This window comes from Mustelus asterias, chromosome 10 (genome assembly GCF_964213995.1).
Source record: "Mustelus asterias chromosome 10, sMusAst1.hap1.1, whole genome shotgun sequence".
Lineage (NCBI taxonomy): Eukaryota > Metazoa > Chordata > Chondrichthyes > Carcharhiniformes > Triakidae > Mustelus > Mustelus asterias.
The window spans coordinates 90,873,760-90,892,630 of NC_135810.1; the positions used below are offsets into that span (position 1 = coordinate 90,873,760).

Genomic DNA, 18,871 nt, shown 5'->3' on the forward strand with positions numbered 1-18,871 from the left:
CTAGTTTTGTACAAAAAACTGGTCTGAAGGCCATTTAATCCATGAACAAGTGATAGGTGTCTGCATTAATCATATCCGACTTTAGCTGTTGCACTTCCCAATCTTTTGATTCATTCAGCACTCCCAAAGGGTTTTGTTAATACTGCAGAAGTATGGAGCTACTTTTTCTCTTTCCAGAAATGACTAACTCTTTTTGTACTTGCATTATTTTCAGATATTATTTCACATAACAATACAGTAGTTGGAATTTATATAAATCTGAATGTATCCAGAGAGTATTTACCAATCCAGCTCCTAATTAAATGTATATACCGCAATATGGGAATATTAAAATTATTCTTTAAAGCTTTATTCTTTAAAGCTGTAAATCATTATTTTCACATCATCTTTTAAATTCAATTGGATTAAAAGACATAGCTGCAATGGAGGGTCAGCTTTTTGTTCTTTTGTGCTAATCTTATGACTAAAAGATTAGAAATGAGGAAAAAATTCTGAAAATAGAAAGTCTGAAATAAACACTGAAAATGTTAGTGAATCAGCACCTGAAAATTAAAAAGAGGTTCAGCTTTTGGGCAGGAATCTTCTTTAGAACTTAAACCGATGACGACAATGTTTCTGACAAAGGGCCTGATCCATATATCAAGTTATGTTTTTCATCATTGACTAACCACTTCTGCACTTCTGACATTTTCTGTTTTATTTCCCAATGGAAAGGTTACTCTATTAGCAATATTTTAAACAATAAATGTAATCAAATAAAAGTATAGATTATAGTAAGAATACTGCTTTTCTGTAACTGAACAACTTGGAGAAGTACTTATTTTAGATCAAACATTTGACTGTAAAATCTCCCTTTCAATACATCAAAAAATTAATACAGTTTATCTTCAAACCCACTATTGTAATAAGGTAATAGGACAACAAACACTTAAATGATATGTTAAAATAGAAAAGGTGAACTTAAAAAAAAAGATAAGAACAGGCACTCTTAATAACTTTTCAGCAGGTTTAGGGCCTCAACCTCAAGTATTCCATAATAAAACTAGGTATGTTACATGTGTACATTTAAATATTTCAAATATACTGTTGGTACTAGTGTATGTCAAAGTTTTGGAAATTCATGCACCGTGATGCAAGTGTTGCTAACAGTTTCACTTCAATGGAAATGTACTGTAGTGGGAAGTAAGTGCACATACAAACATCAGCTTGCGTGGTAATTCAGTGAAATAAATACAAATACAGTAGCTAAATTCTACTTTTAAAAGTCATTTTACATTAAAACTACATTCATGGTAATATGAGGTTCAAAAGTCACTATAAGGCTTGGACTGGCTGTGGCTGTCTGAAACTTAGCCGGCTGGTAAGGCTTTTAGATCTGAGTAATGAGATTAGCTGATTACATAATTTCTGATAACCTTGAATTAGCTTACCTTTACTAATCATGAATAAGGGTTATTGATTTTAAAACTGTTGAATAGATGTTGACCACACAATTGAGCTGCAAATGCAAATATCTTAAAATTTTACAAAAGAGTACATTATAGTTTTATATCCTGCTAGTCACTGATTGATAAAAATTGTCAGCGAATCCTTTATTGTTTGAATCCAATATTCCTGCACAATGCATCAAACTTAATCATTTGGCTTTAATTTAAATAAGGCTTCCCGGCCATGATATAACAGTTAGTGTAACTTTGTTTCGTTGCTCTTTCAGCATTGGGACGAGAGCAGAATGGCTCATGCCTGCTGTTGAGAGTCCATTCACTGCTACAATCATATCACCACACCTATAGAGAAGAGAACAAATAGAAAAATAAAAACCTGTGAAACCTAATCATTTATCAGGAATGACAGGTTGTTTAAGAATATTAACAATTGCACTCAGCTACAAAATAGTATGATAATGTAACTGTTATCTTATTGATCATACTGAGATAATGTAGAAGTATTGGGGGGAATTTGTTTGAAAAGTGGATTCTCCTTGCTGATGTCCTGCCAAAGCTTCTAAGCATTAATAATTGCATGCAGATTCTTAACTGCACAATGGGTGACAGCTAAAAGTCATAATGGCGAGAATAATGGAGTGATCCATGCCGGTCTCTTCAGCACACTCCGCACAGCAATCCTTTGACCTTTAGTGCACTGAAAGAGTCTCCCTGTGAAACATGCCGTTATGGAGTCCCCAGGCATGTGAAGTGGCCTTAGCTGTGCACCGTTAACATGGGATTGTACCCACAACCAGTCACACCAGGGGGATGGCAACACGTAGACCAGCCTCATACTTCACTGAGGGAGAGTCACGACAGCTGTTGGATGCTGTGGAGGACAGGCAGGCCATCCTGAAACCCTGGGAGGGACGATGACCCCAGAGCAGGGACTCCAATGCGGCTTGGGACGTGGTGGCCGTGGCAGTCAGTGCCCGTGGCCTGACACTGAGTATTGGAAGTAGATGAATGACCTGATTTGAGCTGCAAGGGTGAGTGTCCATCCGTCTCTTCATGGATTCAGCCCCATCCGTCAAACCTCGAATGTCACCTCGATCCACTCCCTGGCACCCTGTGGCGGTCCAGCACCCGACCCCCCAGCATCCTCCTCAAATCCTTCAGGCACCCCCTGGAGCTACACTATCTGTCACCCCCACCAGGAGGAAACCACCGCCTAGGCATCAGAGGCATCACCTGCACCATCCACCAGCGCAGAAACGCACACCTTGGTGGGCGGAATTAGCAGACAGGCTTCGGGGGTATTTTTTGGTGAGCACTTTACAGCTGCTGATGCACATCAGGTGGAGGTGGGAATGTGTTATTGATCGGGCAGATGGAGGTCTGCCAGATCCAAGGAAACAGCTGGCCCCCAGCCAGATGCTGGGCTGCTGGGAAAGTTCTCAAAGTTCGTGACATTCCAGCAGCTGCAAGGCTGTTGGGGAAGTCCCACAGCCTTCAGGCACACGAGATGGTGCCGGCATTGTGCGCTATCCAGGTTAACACTGCAAGGGTGGCAATCACAGTGGAATGTCTTTGGCAGGAAATGGTAGCCATGGGTGACAGGGTACAAGGCATGGCCGAGTTGCTGAGGGCCTTAGGGGCATGTTTGAGTCACAGCATGTGATGCAGAGGGGCTTCAGAGCTTGGTTCAGACTTAGAGGGCTATAGCTGAGGGCTCTCACACCCTGCCCTATCCCCGTAACCCCATGCTTTTACCATAGTTAATCCACCTCACCTCCACACCTTTGGACACTAAGAGGCAATTTAGTATGGCCAATCCACTTAACCTGCAAGTCAGCTCACCATCCCTTTCTCAAGGGTAATTACAGATGGACAATAAATGGTTTCTTTGCCAAAGCTGTCTGCAACCCACAATCAAATAAGAAAAGTTAATGATCCCCTAACGTTGGTGAAATGCAGGTAGAGTACTTATACTATTGCTGGCATTGCGGGGGAAGCAGATAGAAGTAATGGCCCTGGCATTCAATTAAGCTATTACTTACTTTGTCTCTAATTGCAGATTGACTGATATTACAGATGATCTCATTCTTGCCAATGATGGGGCAGGCTCTGTGGTGCTCTGGATGTGTCCTAATAGCAGAAGCTACAGTTCTCCAAAACTTACTGGACCATGCTTTTCTGTTATGAGTATCCTTCAGTGCCAAAGCGGTTACCCTTTCTTCAACTTCTATGATTGTAAATACAACTTTTGTGAATCTGTGCTATCACTGCCTGAAAGGGTGGTGGAGACAAAGGCCCTCATAATATTTAAGGAGTATTTGGATGTGCACTTGCAATACCAAGGCATACATGGCTATGGGTCAAGTGCTGGAAAATGGGATTAGAATAGCAAGATAATTGCTTTTGACTGGCACAGACGCAATGGGCTGAAGGGCCTTTTCTGTGCTGTATACCTCTATGATTCTAAAAGTACATGGAAGACAAATATGGTTAGCTTTAACTGAAGAATAACTCCAAATATTTTGGCTTTAAATCACTTCATATGTACAAACATACAAATTAGGAGCAGGAGTAGGCCACTTGCGCACCCCCCCCCCCCCCCCCCCCCCCAGGCCCACTCTGCCATTCAACAAGATCATGGCTGATCTGATTAGAACTTCATCCCCACATTCCTGCCTACCTGAATTTTGGAAAGTTAAAACCAATGCATCAACTACCTCATTAGCCACTTCTTTTAAGACCTTAGGTTGAAGTCCATCTGGACCAGGTTATTTGTCAGCCTGCAGACCCAACAATTTGCACAAAAACACTTCCCTTAGTGATTGTAACTGTCCTGAGTTCCTCCCTCCCTTCCATTTCCTGCTTTACAACCATTTCTGGGATATTACTCTATGATGAAGACAGATGCAAAATACCTGTTTAATTCATCTGTCACAGCTGTACTTTCCATTATCAATTCCCCAGATACACTTTCCATAGGACTAATGCTCACTTTGTTAGCTCCTATTTAAATATCTATAGAAACTCTTATTTATCCATCTTTATGGGCAGAATTTTGCCATAACTTGTCAGAGTGTCCGGCTCTGTATGAAAAAAGGTATGAAACTCTACAGATCTTCTGGCACTGAGTGCAGACTAATTCTGAGGCATAGTTTATGCCATCACTCTGGCATGGCAGGGCCTGATAGAACTGGCAAGGCTGGCACTACAGAGATCAGGGTGCCATCTTTAAAGGGAACCCCATTCAATGCTGGAATCACTGTTGTCAACATCCCCCCACCCCCCCACCCCCCACAGACACAGAGGACCCACCACAAACATTGTGGCGACCCCACTCACCCCATCTTGGAGATATGGGGGGCTCTCTTCCCATCCCCCAGCAACCACAGCACACAAGTATCGGGTGCTCTGCCCCCCACTCCACCTTCCACCGCAGCAGGATCATGGGAACTCTCCCCCTCATAGCCATTGCTTCCCCCTTTACTGGCATCGCTGCCCTTTTGCTTCCCATAGCCATTGCTACCCCCACTTTACCAGCAAAATTCAATCATATTATGATTGCTGCTACTTAAGGATGCCTTCACTGTGAGGACATCAGTTAATCCTATCTCATTGCACAATAACAGTCTAATATAACTTGCCCTCTAGTTGGCTCCAGAATGTGCTGTTCTAAGAAACTAGCCCGAAAACATTCTTTGAACTCTTCGTCTGCAAGTTGAAGCTTTATCTAGCAGTATAAATGCAGCACAGTATACAATAACTCATTCAGCTTGTGCAAGGAAATAGACCATCAAAAATTGTGATATCACTGTTGAAAATTGCATACAATGAGCCTCACAACACCAGGTTAAAGTCCAACAGGCTTGTTTGGAATCACAAGCTTTCGGAGCACTGCTCACTCACCTGATGAAGGAGCAGCGCTCCGAAAGTTTTGTGATTCCAAATAAACCTGTTGGACTTTAATTTGATGCTGTGAGACTTCTTACTGTGCCCACCCCTGTCCAAAGCCGGCATCTCCACATCGTTATTTTGTTGGTTAATGAAATTTTCTACATATTGTAAATTGTTGTCAGCAGTATTGAAAGAGTGGCAAGTAAACATGCCACTAGATCAGTGGTTCCCAACCGCTGTGCCATGGCACACTGGTGTGCCATGAGAAGCTTGCAAGTGTGCCATGGGCATGGCTGTGGGGCAGACTCCTAGCCCTGATTTAATTTTTTTCTCTGTCAATTTCCCAAGGCTCGGCTCTGTCAACTTCCTGAATCTCAGCCACTATAGCTTCAGGGGAGCTTCCCTCCTGAATGCCAGAATCAGGAAGAGCCCTTTAGTTCAAGCCCCTGACTACAAAGGGTCTGCGGGCTGGGGTGTGCCACGATGGAGCCTCTGCTCCAGTGCTATGTGGCTGCTGTGGTTTTAAGCAAGGCGGGAGATGTGCTCGGTTACTGGAATGGTTCCTGGGATTCTGCAAGAGCAGGAAGGAGATCCACGGCCAGCTCTGGGATCTGGGGGCCCTTTATCACATCAGTGTCTGGCTGGAGGGCGAGCCATGATACAGTCATGCATCTGGCCATGCATGTACACCGTGGGATCCAAGGAACACATGCAGCAATTGTACAAGAGATTGGCTCGGGAATACAGGGTATGTAATTCAGTAGTGTTCAACCGGTGTGCTGCAGCCATGGCTGTGAGGCAGACTCCGAGTCCCAATAGTTTGTACAACTGCTCTTGAGATGGTTTCCATGCTTATAAAAGGGAAAATATCACAACTTATCCAGTTCCAATGGAAAGTAAAGGGCAGAGGAAATGCTACAAGGATACTCTGAAAGCCTCATTAGATAAATGCAACATCCCATTGGCATGTGGGAATCACTTGCCTAAGAATGCACAAACTGGAGAAGAAGCATCCGTGAAGGTGCCAATCACCTCAAACGTCACCGGGTGGAGCACACGGAGGCTAAGCGTAAACAGCGGAAACAGAGTGCAGAAACAGCGGAAACAGAGTGCAGAATCCAGAGCGTCCCACCCACCCATCTCATCAAACACCACCTGCCAAACCTGTGGCAGAGTCTGTGCCTCAAGGATTGGACTACTCAGCCACTGTAAAACCCACCACCCCCGAGTGGAAGCAATTCATACTCGACCCTGAGGGACTGCCAAAGAAGTAGTAGTAGTATTAGTGGATCTTTTGCCAATGACTCTTTGTCCTGTCCATAAAATGGAGTGCAAGTATTACAAGAGTAATTGTACCAAGGTTCAATACAAATTTAATGCAACATCTCCGCTTCTCGAGAAATGAACATTTTATGGGTTATTTTTTTTAAATGGTCTTTTTTTAAAACTTGTATTGGTAATTTGAGTGGTTTATATATCTGCACCTCTAGATCCCTTTTCTCTATCCAGGCGCGAATTACTGACAAACTGGGAAGCTTCGATCAAAACAAACTTTATTTAATAACATAATTTAACTGTAGCAAATGAATTAGCTTAACCTTTAACAATAATTAAACACGACAAGATATAAATCTTAACTGCTAACCTATGAATTCCATTTCAAGCAACATTCCTCTTATAGACTCAAACCCCCTCTTTAAAAATTACTTAGTAAAACACAGGCATACTTGCTGTGACTTAGGCTAACCAGACTTTGGAGCTCTCAGGTGGCCTTTTCAGAGAGAGAGCCACTGCTTTCTTCTGGCACTCCAGGCAGCAATTCCCTTTGTATTTTAAAATGAAACTGAAACCCTTTCTTTCCTGCAAGCTTAACTCCTCCCATTGATCACATGATTGTTTGTCAATCAACCTAACCAAAACCCTACTCTGAAAACCCAGGGGGAACCCAAAAAAACACAAATGCATTAGCACTGCTTAAATGAACACACAAGGCCAAATTTTACCATTTTGATTCTAAGCACTGGGTGGACTTAAAACCGGGAGTGTTTCAGATCCGATTTTTAGACATGTTCTCAAGCGCCCCCATATGCACTCTGCCTGCAAAAATATCAGTGATTTTGAATCGCGCTGTAGAAGCCTCTGGGCGGGGTTTAACACGCCCCAAACCCTGCAGCTCCAATTGGCGCCTCCAACTGCGCACGCGCAGACAAAAAATGATAGAATGCTACTCCCCTGCCACATCACTCCCGGGCCGGATAATGCCTCCCCCTGGCCCCCACAGACATTGCCCCACCCCCCCAACATTACTGACCCCCTTATCCCCCCCACTCCCCTGCCACCCAGACCAATTGTGGACTCCTCCCCCCTTCCCCTCCACTGATCTCAGGCAGAGTGGCAGCGGACCCCCCTTCCGCACCCCCTCCCCCCCATTTTCGGGCCTTGGTAAAGGGGGAACCGGTACGGAGACAAACGCGAATCACGCCCAACTTTACCAAGTTTTCGTGCCCGAAAACAGGTGCAACGCAATGGTTAAATCGGGCCCACAGGAAGGTGTGAAGGCAAATGGTTTGATATGTTGATGAATAGAGGGTGCCGAGAGAGCTTGCATACAAATTTACATAAGACAAAGAAAAAGTGGTTTGAAGTTGGCTGTTGTATGTCAAAAGGGAGCATATACAATTAGAAGATTGTAAATAGATAAGGCAAAGAAAATGCAAGTTTACTTTTAAAACATAGGGCAAAATCTTACCAAAACAATAGCAGAGTGTTGTTTCTGGCAAGAAAATAAGTGAATTTCTCTCGAGAAACACAACGGTTTTCTCTCCAGATCTTACGACATTCTGCCTAAAAAAAATCAAGGGGGTATGTTTCATGCTGTCATGCAGGGGAGTGGGGCCTAAACAAGCTGGCAAAAGCCGTCTGCACTGACATTGGGGTGTCATGTTTAAAGGGCACCCTGATTATAACGAGAATGAAACTCCCCTCAGCCCATCACAGAGGTCACAGCGGCTCCCCTCTCTACACATGATCTGAGTTGGCACATCTCTCCTCCTCTTCCCCTGATGACCTGCCCCTACCCCTCCTCCCCTCCAATCACCAGCCCTTACCCCCTCCAGCAACACCAGAGCAGGCACCCCCTCCCCCCAACGGCCATCGCCGGCATCCCCTGCTGCTCTGTCTGCCCCTAACCATATCTGAATACCCCCCTTTTCATGAGGCTCCAAATGGGGCCAGCCCCCTGGCACACATCATGACTAGTTAGCACTGCCAGGCGAGCATAGTGTCAACCTGGCAGTGTCAATTTGTGTCATGGGGCAGTGTCAAGGAACATTGCCAGGCCCTCTCCCCTGGGGCTTTACTCACCTTCATGCCCAAGGGTGAACCCCCCCACGACAGGTTCACGTCTAAATGATCCTATTGTAAACGGCACCAGGGATAAGTCATGCCAGCGCCCACCGAATATCCATTGAGATGGGAAGTCCCGGAGACAAGGGGAGAGAGAAGAGAGAGTGGGAGAGAGAAGAGAGAGAGCGAGAGAGAAGAGAAGAGAGCGGGAGGGGGGGAAGAGAGCGAGAGGGGGGAGATGGAGCGAGGAGGGGGGAGATGGAGCGAGGAGGGGGGAGAGAGCGCGAGAGGGGGAGAGAGCGCGAGAGGGGGGAGAGCGCGAGAGGGGGGGAGAGCGCGAGAGGGGGGAGAGCGCGAGAGGGGGGAGAGCGCGAGAGGGGGGAGCGCGCGAGAGGGGGGAGAGCGCGAGAGGGGGGAGAGCGCGAGAGGGGGGAGAGCGCGAGAGGGGGGAGAGCGCGAGAGGGGGGAGAGCGCGAGAGGGGGGAGAGCGCGAGAGGGGGGAGAGCGCGAGAGGGGGGAGAGCGCGAGAGGGGGGAGAGCGCGAGAGGGGGGAGAGCGCGAGAGGGGGGAGAGCGCGAGAGGGGGGAGAGCGCGAGAGGGGGGAGAGCGCGAGAGGGGGGAGAGCGCGAGAGAGGGGAGAGCGCGAGAGGGGGAGAGCGCGAGAGGGGGGAGAGCGCGAGAGGGGGGGAGAGCGCGAGAGGGGGGAGAGCGCGAGAGGGGGGAGAGCGCGAGAGGGGGGAGAGCGCGAGGGGGGAGAGCGCGAGAGGGGGGAGAGCGCGAGAGGGGGAGAGCGCGAGAGGGGGGAGAGCGCGAGAGGGGGGAGAGCGCGAGAGGGGGGAGAGCGCGAGAGGGGGGAGAGCGCGAGAGGGGGGAGAGCGCGAGAGGGGGAGAGCGCGAGAGGGGGGAGAGCGCGAGAGGGGGGAGAGCGCGAGAGGGGGGAGAGCGCGAGAGGGGGAGAGCGCGAGAGGGGGAGAGCGCGAGAGGGGGAGAGCGCGAGAGGGGGGAGAGCGCGAGAGGGGGGAGAGCGCGAGAGGGGGGAGAGCGCGAGAGGGGGGAGAGCGCGAGAGGGGGGAGAGCGCGAGAGGGGGGAGGGGAGAGCGCGAGAGGGGGGAGAGCGCGAGAGGGGGAGAGCGCGAGAGGGGGAGAGCGCGAGAGGGGGGAGAGCGCGAGAGGGGGAGAGCGCGAGAGGGGGGAGAGCGCGAGAGGGGGGAGAGCGCGAGAGGGGGGAGAGCGCGAGAGGGGGGAGAGCGCGAGAGGGGGGAGAGCGCGAGAGGGGGGAGAGCGCGAGAGGGGGGAGAGCGCGAGAGGGGGAGAGCGCGAGAGGGGGGAGAGCGCGAGAGGGGGGAGAGCGCGAGAGGGGGGGAGAGCGCGAGAGGGGGGAGAGCGCGAGAGGGGGAGAGCGCGAGAGGGGGGAGAGCGCGAGAGGGGGAAGAGCCCGAGAGGGGGGAGCGCGAGAGGGGGGAGAGCGCGAGAGGGGGAGAGCGCGAGAGGGGGGAGAGCGCGAGAGGGGGGAGAGCGCGAGAGGGGGGAGAGCGCGAGAGGGGGGGAGAGCGCGAGAGGGGGGAGAGCGCGAGAGGGGGGAGAGCGCGAGAGGGGGGGAGAGCGCGAGAGGGGGGAGAGCGCGAGAGGGGGAGAGCGCGAGAGTGGGGAGAGCGCGAGAGTGGGGAGAGCGCGAGAGGGGGGAGAGCGCGAGAGGGGGGAGAGCGTGAGAGGGGGGAGAGCGCGAGAGGGGGGAGAGCGCGAGAGGGGGAGAGCCGAGAGGGGGGAGAGCGCGAGAGGGGGGAGAGCGCGAGAGAACATAGAACATAGAACAGTACAGCACAGAACAGGCCCTTCAGCCCACGATGTTGTGCCGAGCTTTGTCTGAAACCCAGATCAAGCTATTTCCTCCCTATCATCCCGAAGTACTCCATGTGCCTATCCAATAGCTTCTTAAATGTTCCTAAAGTTTCTGACTCCACTATCCCTGCAGGCAGTCCAGTCCACACCCCAACCACTCTCTGAGTAAAAAACATACCTCGGACATCCTTCCTGTATCTCCCACCATGAACCCTATAGTTAAGCCCTCTAGTTACCGCTCCATTCACCCGAGGAAATAGTCTTTGAACGTTCACGCTATCTATCCCCTCATCATCTTATAAACCTCTATCAAGTCTCCTCTCAACCTCTCCGCTCTAAAGAGAAAAGCCCAAGTTCCCTCAACCTTTCCTCATAAGACCTACCCTCCAAACCAGGCAGCATCCTGGTAAATCTCCTTTGCACTCTTTCCAGTGTCTCCACATCCTTCTTGTAGTGCGGTGACCAGAACTGCACACAATATTCCAAATGTGGTCTCACCAAGGTCCTGTACAGTTGCAGCATAACCCCACGGCTCTTAAACTCCAACCCCCTGTTAATGAACGCCAACACACTATAGGCCTTCTTCACGGCTCTATCCACTTGAGTGGCAACCTTCAGAGATCTATGGATATGAACACCAAGATCTCTCTGTTCCTCCACATTCTTCAGAACCCTACCTTTGACCCTGTAATCCACATTTAAATTTGTCCTACCAAAATGAATCGCCTCGCATTTGTCAGGGTTAAACTCCATTTCCCATTTTTCAGCGCTCTCGGGGGGAGAGCACGAGAGGGTGGGGACGGAGAGAGGGTGGGGACGGAGAGAGGGTGGGGACGGAGAGAGGGTGGGGACGGAGAGAGGGTGGGACGGAGAGAGGGTGAGGACGGAGAGAGGGTGGGGACGGAGAGAGGGTGGGGACGGAGAGAGGGTGGGGACGGAGAGGGTGGGGACGGAGAGGGTGGGACGGAGAGGGTGGGACGGAGAGGGTGGGGACGGAGAGGGGTGGGGACGGAGAGGGTGGGGACGGAGAGGGTGGGGACGGAGAGGGTGGGGACGGAGAGGGTGGGGACGGAGAGGGTAGGGACGGAGAGGGTAGGGACGGAGAGGGTAGGGACGGAGAGGGTAGGGACGGAGAGGGTAGGGACGGAGAGGGTAGGGACAGAGAGGGTAGGGACAGAGAGGGTAGGGACAGAGAGGGTAGGGACAGAGAGAAGGGAGGAGAGAGAAAGGGGAGGAGAGAGGGGAGGGAGAGAGGGGGAGAGAGAGAGGGGGGGAGAGAGGGGGAGGAGAGAGGGGGAGGGAGAGAGGGGGAGGGAGAGAGGGGGAGGGAGAGAGGGGGAGGGAGAGGGGGGAGGAGAGAGGGGGAGGGAGAGAGGGGGAGGGAGAGAGGGGGAGGGAGAGAGGGGGAGGAGAGAGGGGGAGGAGAGAGGTCAAAATCACCCCATAGTAGCCATAATGTAAAAATAAGAGTTGGTCAATTCTGAAAAAAGGAACTTCAAAAGGATCGTAGGATACAATAGAGGGTAAGATCAAAGGGGAAAAACAGATTTAAGAGAACATTGAAGACTGTGTGTGTGGTGTGCGTGTGGGGTAGTTGGTGAGATTGCAAAGAAAACTGAGTTGTGGAGCAAGCCAGACCTAGAAAATACCATTTGCTGTGACCCTTAGAGAATCCTAGAGCAACATGGCAATTTAGGGTAAAATTATTGGGATTTCATAGATTGGAAAATATACAAGGATTGCTGACATTGAAAGGGGGTTTCGTTCTCAGTTATTTTAGGCAAGATCTGTTTGGAAATGTTTATAAAGTACTGTTAATTGTGTTTTAAGGTGCAATTTTTTTCTATTACTTTCGTCTCACATAAGTTTAACTTTAATATAAAAGTCATCACAATTAGTCTGAGAAGCTACTTCCTGATTTCAGAAAACCTCCTCATAATACACAAATTGCAAAACTATTCCAGCAACTGTTTCAGGTTTTTCTTTGGGATTTGGGAAGCTCAGCACTTACTATGTGCTGCGCCGTAACAACTCTTACTCTCTGTTTTACATTTTGTACAGTAAGAAGTCTCACAGCACCAGGTTAAAGTCCAACAGGTTTATTTGGTAGCAAATAATTTTGTATCCTGGCCTCTCTCCCTCCCCCTCTCTCCCTCCCCCTCTCCTGGTTACATTTTGTAACCAGCTTGCGATCCATTATTATCATTGATAGTGTTATGTAGACTATATGGTTCCCAAAAGATGGCCTAAAACCAAGTGTGAGCACACTACTACCATGCTCAGTGCTGTGGAGTCAACTTTAGCAAACTTCTTCAATGTTAAATTTCTAAATCATTTGGGATGTCAGCCTCCTGAGCACAGGTACAACATTGGCCTGAAATTCATCTCTTCTCTAGTTACTTTTTGATAAGAGATTCCCCTCTAAACTCATGTATGGCAAACCACCCTTCACCTTAACTCTAAGTGTGATCATAAAGGCACTATTTAAAAAGTCAGTTGTATTTCTTCCTTCATGAGTCTTTACTGATGCCTCAGCTACCTTTGGCAAAAACACAATAGTCTAACAATAAACTTCTTTGGTGTCAGGTATTGAAGATTCTGATGAAGGGTTATCAACCTGAAACATCAAATTGATTTCTCTTTTTAAATTTGTTCACAGGATGTGGGCCTCACTGGATGGCCAGGAGTTATTGGCCATCCCTAATTGAGAAGGCGGTACTGTGCTGCCTTCTTCAACCGCTGTAGTCCATATGGTGCAGATACACCCACAATGCTGTCAGGGAGGGAGTTCCAGGATTTTGACCCAGTGACAGTGAAGGAATAGCAATACAGTTCCAAGTCAGGGTGGTGTGTGATTTGGAGGGGAACTTGCAGGTGGCGATGTTCCCATTCTTCTTCTTCCCTTGTCCTTTTAGATGTTAGAGGTTGTAAGTTTGGAATGTGCTGTCGAAGGAGTCTTGGTGAGTTGCTGCAGTGCATCTTGTAGATGGTACACACGGCTGCCGCCATGTGTCAGTAATGGAGATAATCGATGTTGCAGTGGTGGATGGGGTGCCATTCAAGAGGGCTGCTTTGTCCTAGATGGTATTGAGCTTCATGAATATCGTTGGAGCTTCAGGCTTTGGGGAGTCAGGATGTGAGTTACACAGCAGAATTCCTAGACTCTGACCTGTAGTAGCTATAGCATTTATATGGCTGCTCCAGTTCAGTTTCTGATCAAAGGGAAGCCCCAGCATGTTGATAGTGGAGGATACAGCAATGGTAATGCCATTGAATGCTAAGGGGAGACTGTTGGATTCTCTCTCATTGCAGATGGTGAATACCTGGTGCAAATGTAATTTTTTAATCATGTTGCCGGAACTGCTTAGTATTTCCAGCATTTTCTATTTTTATTTCAGATTTCTAGCATCCGCGGTATTTTGGTTTGTTACTTATTTAAAATGGCTGATCAATTTTATGTCAATTAACTGTAAAAATCACATTTGATGTCAAGTGATTCAGACTGGAACCAAAGTTAATTGGTTATTATATAATTTTCTAAGGCAATTCTTCCTGAAGGAGTGTAAAAGCTGATTAATGTTTGCTGTAGTAGGTAGGGGAGTGTGGGAAGCCTGTGGTTAAAAACATATATTTCATGACAAAAACTTTGCCACTGTCAAGTTGTTTAAAATTAATTCTTTACTATATTTTCATTATATCTATATGCCAATTTCCCCCCCCCCCCGATATAAATCGAGTCTAAATGGTTTACACTGGTGCTAATCACACAAATATTTTCAGATCAGCTCATTTACATAACTATTCACAAATCCAGATATCGACTTGAGCAGGTATTTAGAGCACAGCAATGGAGGAGACAGAACATCTCGCATGCATATAATTTAAGGAGATAGTGTCAATGAAAGGCAAGCGTCACGAAACAAAGGCAAATATTTTGAAAACTGGGTGCAGGTAATAGCAGGCTTATTGCACAGTTCTGTTTCTAGCTTTTGCTGACCCAGACACAATGCAAAGTCTGGGCATCAGGATCAGACCAAGGAGGAGTGGGAGGAAGAATGAGTATGCTGAGGGCAATGACAAGAAGAGCAGAGATTATTTCAATGCTGTAAAGTGAAACAAATGGACAGGATGGGCCAAATGGTTGCTTTACATGTTGTAAGTTTTCAATGGTTTTACACTGACAGTAGTTAAGCAAAGTACTATCATTGCAACTGCATTGCAGAGTTTATTTTGGTGGCAACATTAATGCTCAAGGAATATAATTGTTAAGTAAAACAGAAAAAGTAAAAATTATTTTAGCCAAGTCAGAAACAATGAAATTCTCAACAAATATTGCTTATATGACATGTTTACATGACAAAATATTGGACTAACCAGAAACATTAACTACGAACCAGTCAGAAAACTCAAACATAAGTCAATCGTTACAAAAATATCTTGATGAAATTAGTTACATAATAAAAATGTTTAGATTCCAATAATGAAGAGTTCTCATTTATACTATTTCTACCACATGAACTTGATCAATGTTTAGTTTAAGGAATTTGAAATGCCATTAATTATTTCCAGGAATGTGCAAGTTTTCAACATTTAGCATAATGGATCTGGTGTATGATGTAATATTTAATAAAATCTGTGACACAATTAACTTTCATAAAACATATCACATTAGTCGTGTTACAACATTATAGGAATCAACAGTGATGACTGTTTACATAATGCTCTTTTCTATAAATTTTGAGACAACTATTTCATATAAACAAAATATATACAAAAGAAAAAGTGCAAGGAGACTCAATATTTTAAAACATGTAATTGCGTTGAAATGAATCATCTTTATTCACTGAATTCTCAATTTTTGTGCAGCCACTCATTTCTAAATTGGTGCCTTAAAATGTTCATTATATATTGCCACTCGATTATTAGAGCTATTGTAAAGTGACATAAACATTTGGGCTTACATTCAGCTTCAGCAATGAAGGACCATAGTGTGTAGAATTTCTCATTTTAAAATGGAGGTTTCTCTAAAAAGATAGTTCCAAATAAAGACAAAAAAATGCTTACTTACCTCAGTCTTCCATCGTAATAAGCTGGTGTCCCAAATACAATTGTTTTAATAAAAAAGGGCTGATTACAGTGATTTTCTTCATAACCACCAACAATACTAAAGCCCCAGCTTCCTGAGTTACTCCTCCGTAAAACAATATCATGACTGCTATGAAGGGAGCTGAAAAGAAATGAAACATTACACTAAATGCTTATTGTAGCTCCATTATGTTTTCACTTGATTGCTAAATATTCTTTATTCTTGGCATCTAATTCACACTTTAGGAGATAGAAAAATAGCACAACCAGAAAGCAAAGAAAGAAGTCACTTGTGTGGGTGTTAAGATTCTGGCAACTGGAACAAATTAATCAAAATGTAGATCATCTATAGCTGAGTGATCTAAGCCATAATTCTTTCTTCTGGTGTGCAGATTACTCAATGTGGCAGCTTTGCAGCTGTTCTGAACTGAGATCTACTTTAAGTCAGCTGAAATAATAACAAATCTTAAGGAGTGCCCTTAACAAAGGCCTTCTGACTGCTACACAATAGCAATGAAGAATAGATTGAACCATGTATTTTACCTTCCCTGTTTGGAGATAGTCTGACTCAGCCACAGACCTCAAAACTGTTGGCAAAACTCATAGAAAAACTTGATATGATGTATGTTAAATGCCAAAGATTTTATGATTATCAACTTAGTAAAAACAGCAATTTTGTTTTGATTTGTGAGGAAGGAGGTTTGAAGTTGGGGTAATGATATCTTGTTGAAGGATAAATTATTATATCACTTTGGACATCAACTTACAGTAAGACCAGGCTATAGGACCATCATGTCAAATTAATGATTGATTAATGATCAATGCTGGAAGTTCATTACACCACCTATCAAAAGGCACTCATAGGCAGCTATCCACAAGAGAAACAAGAGTTTGCAAGAGTTTAGAAATTCCAGTGCAGGAAACATTATTTACAAGGAACAAAAATTATATACCCAATTCAAGGATGAAATTGAGTTTACACAGCAGGTTGATAATGAAAGAGAAGAAGAATGATCCCCAGTGAAACTTGGCAAAAGATGATCATGGCAAGTTGCTACTGAAATGTAATATAAGCATGAATAAAAGTAGAATACACAGGCACTACGGATATAACATAAGCTAAAGGACCAACTTATTGAGCAAATATCACTGGAGTTGGTGCCAAAGTCTCAATACAAGACAAGGTGAAAAAGCATTTTGGTCTGTTAGCACCAGTCAGACTACCTCCAGTCAGTGCTTCTGCCTCCAGTCCTAACATGGAGCCTTGGGAAAAATGCATTTTTGGAATTTTGAATCAGATATAGCAACATGGCAGCTGCAATCCTATGCTTGACTATGAGAAACATAGTTCTTGATGGGGGAAAACAAACCAAAAGTCCTCATTTTCTATAATGGACAATGCCAATTTCAGGCACTCTCTTGATATATAGATGATGTTGAAAATGAAGAACTAGGGAAATTCAAACAATTTTTTGGAAAGTTCCCAAAGGTAGGGGAGTCTAAAACTAGAGGACATAGGTTTATGGTGAGAGGGGAGAGATACAAAAGTGTCCAGAGAGGCAATGTTTTTCACACAGAGCGTGGTGAGTGTCTGGAACAGGCTGCCAGAGGTAGAAGTAGAGTTGGGTACAATTTTGTCTTTTAAAAAGCATTTAGATAGTTACATGGGTACGATGGGTATAGAGGGATTGGGCCAAATGTGGGCAATTGGGATTAGCTTAGGGGTTTAAAAAAAAAGGCGGCATGGACAAGTTGGGCCGAAGGGCCTGTTTCCATGCTGTAAACCTCTATGACTCTAATACTTTTTGAATAGAAGTAAATTTATACAAAATGTCTTTCGCGTTTTGGAGTTAATATTGAAAACAGGCTTAATGTCATCAATTTCACAAGATAGAATACATAAGTCATTTACCTTGGCAATCCTAACCACATGACCCACGATGGTGACCAAACAGTATCATATTCATTCTCATTGTTTGTGCTCAGTTGCTCCTCTGCAGCTTGGCCCTGCTCTTCTATTGTTTGTACTTCCAGTGCCTTTAGTATAACAACTGGTGAAGTAGCACTAGTTTTCAGTGTGTCCACTGCTTCACTGTGACTCAGACAGGTCAGGTCAATACCATTGATGCTCAGTAGTACATCCCCTGTTTAAAAAAAAAATCAGACTTATTTCCAGCTTCCCATTAGTCAATGTATTTTAGACTTTGGGTGCTTGCATTCATTTTTTAAAAATTTGTTTTGGCATTTTCACAAGATCACTAATTTACATGAAATCCTAATAAAAAGTTCTTGAACAAAATTCAATGCACTATTAAATTTGGAAAATGTTACTTTTACTTTTTTACTCAGGCAGAAAAATAGGTGGTTTGTTACACTGACTCCTTCTAAGAAATGCGGCGGCTGATACATTTCAGAGCAACAAAGCTGATTGTGCTATGTAAAGTTGAATTTTACACATGACCAGGGTCTCTGCATCCCCCAGCGTAAAAGGTGAGGGCCAACTCACCTGCACTTGGCTTGTTCACCACACAGTCATTTACTAACCACAAGCTATTAATTGGCTTGAGGTGGATCTTCTGCCCCATCCAGAAGGAAGTCTCACCTCTGAGAGCTGCTAGCCAATCAAATAGCTGGCAGATCTCTTCTCCTAGCAACGGCACTGGAAGTGGTAGCTTCTATTGGCCTGAAGAAGTAGTCTATGGATTGTGAACGGGGGGCGGGGGGAGAGGAGGCCTCTGATTGGCATAGGTTGCCCAAGAAAAGGGAACCTCTCCCCCTATTACCAAGGTCACCAGCTTTTACTGGGTAGCCTGAACACTTGGCTCTGGTCTCCCCTGCCACAGGTAAAATCCATTAATTGGTCCCCTTAAAAGGTCCTCAATTGGCCCACAGGCAAGCGGGCTAACTAATGCCTTCCCTGCCATGGGTAAAAATATATCCTGGGGAGCATAAAATTCTGGCCATAATCTCAGTCTTCATTGTCAAGTGATGGCGTTCACTTTCACAAAAGGCATATTTATCAGCCTATACACAGCTAGCAATAACAAATGAATGTCAATCATAAACAGTCATTCAAAAACAAGATACAGAGAAAAATAATGTTGAACATGGGGAATTGTTGAAGTATCCAAATATGCTTTAAGCATGTTAACATACGGTGTCAACCAATTTCTCCAACTCCTCTCAACTTCAAAATCTAAATGCTCTAGTTTATCTACTTGTTATCTTAAGATGCCATAAATTGAATTCATAATTAGAAAATATGA

The 18,871-nt window shown here is 45.6% G+C and overlaps 1 protein-coding gene across 2 annotated transcripts in view; it reads right to left on the reverse strand.

The window, feature by feature from the left end:
* Positions 1-276: 276 nt before the first annotated feature.
* lnx2a (ligand of numb-protein X 2a) overlaps positions 277-18,871 on the reverse strand; it is a 132,686-nt gene continuing 114,091 nt past the window's right edge. For both annotated transcript variants that reach the window (XM_078222845.1, XM_078222846.1), the window contains 3 exons: positions 17,518-17,749; positions 15,589-15,747; positions 277-1,787 (listed from right to left, as the gene is read on the reverse strand). In XM_078222845.1, coding sequence (XP_078078971.1) covers positions 1,652-1,787; positions 15,589-15,747; positions 17,518-17,749 — 527 coding nt within the window. In that variant the 3' untranslated portion in view covers positions 277-1,651. The remainder of the gene's footprint in view (positions 1,788-15,588; positions 15,748-17,517; positions 17,750-18,871) is intronic.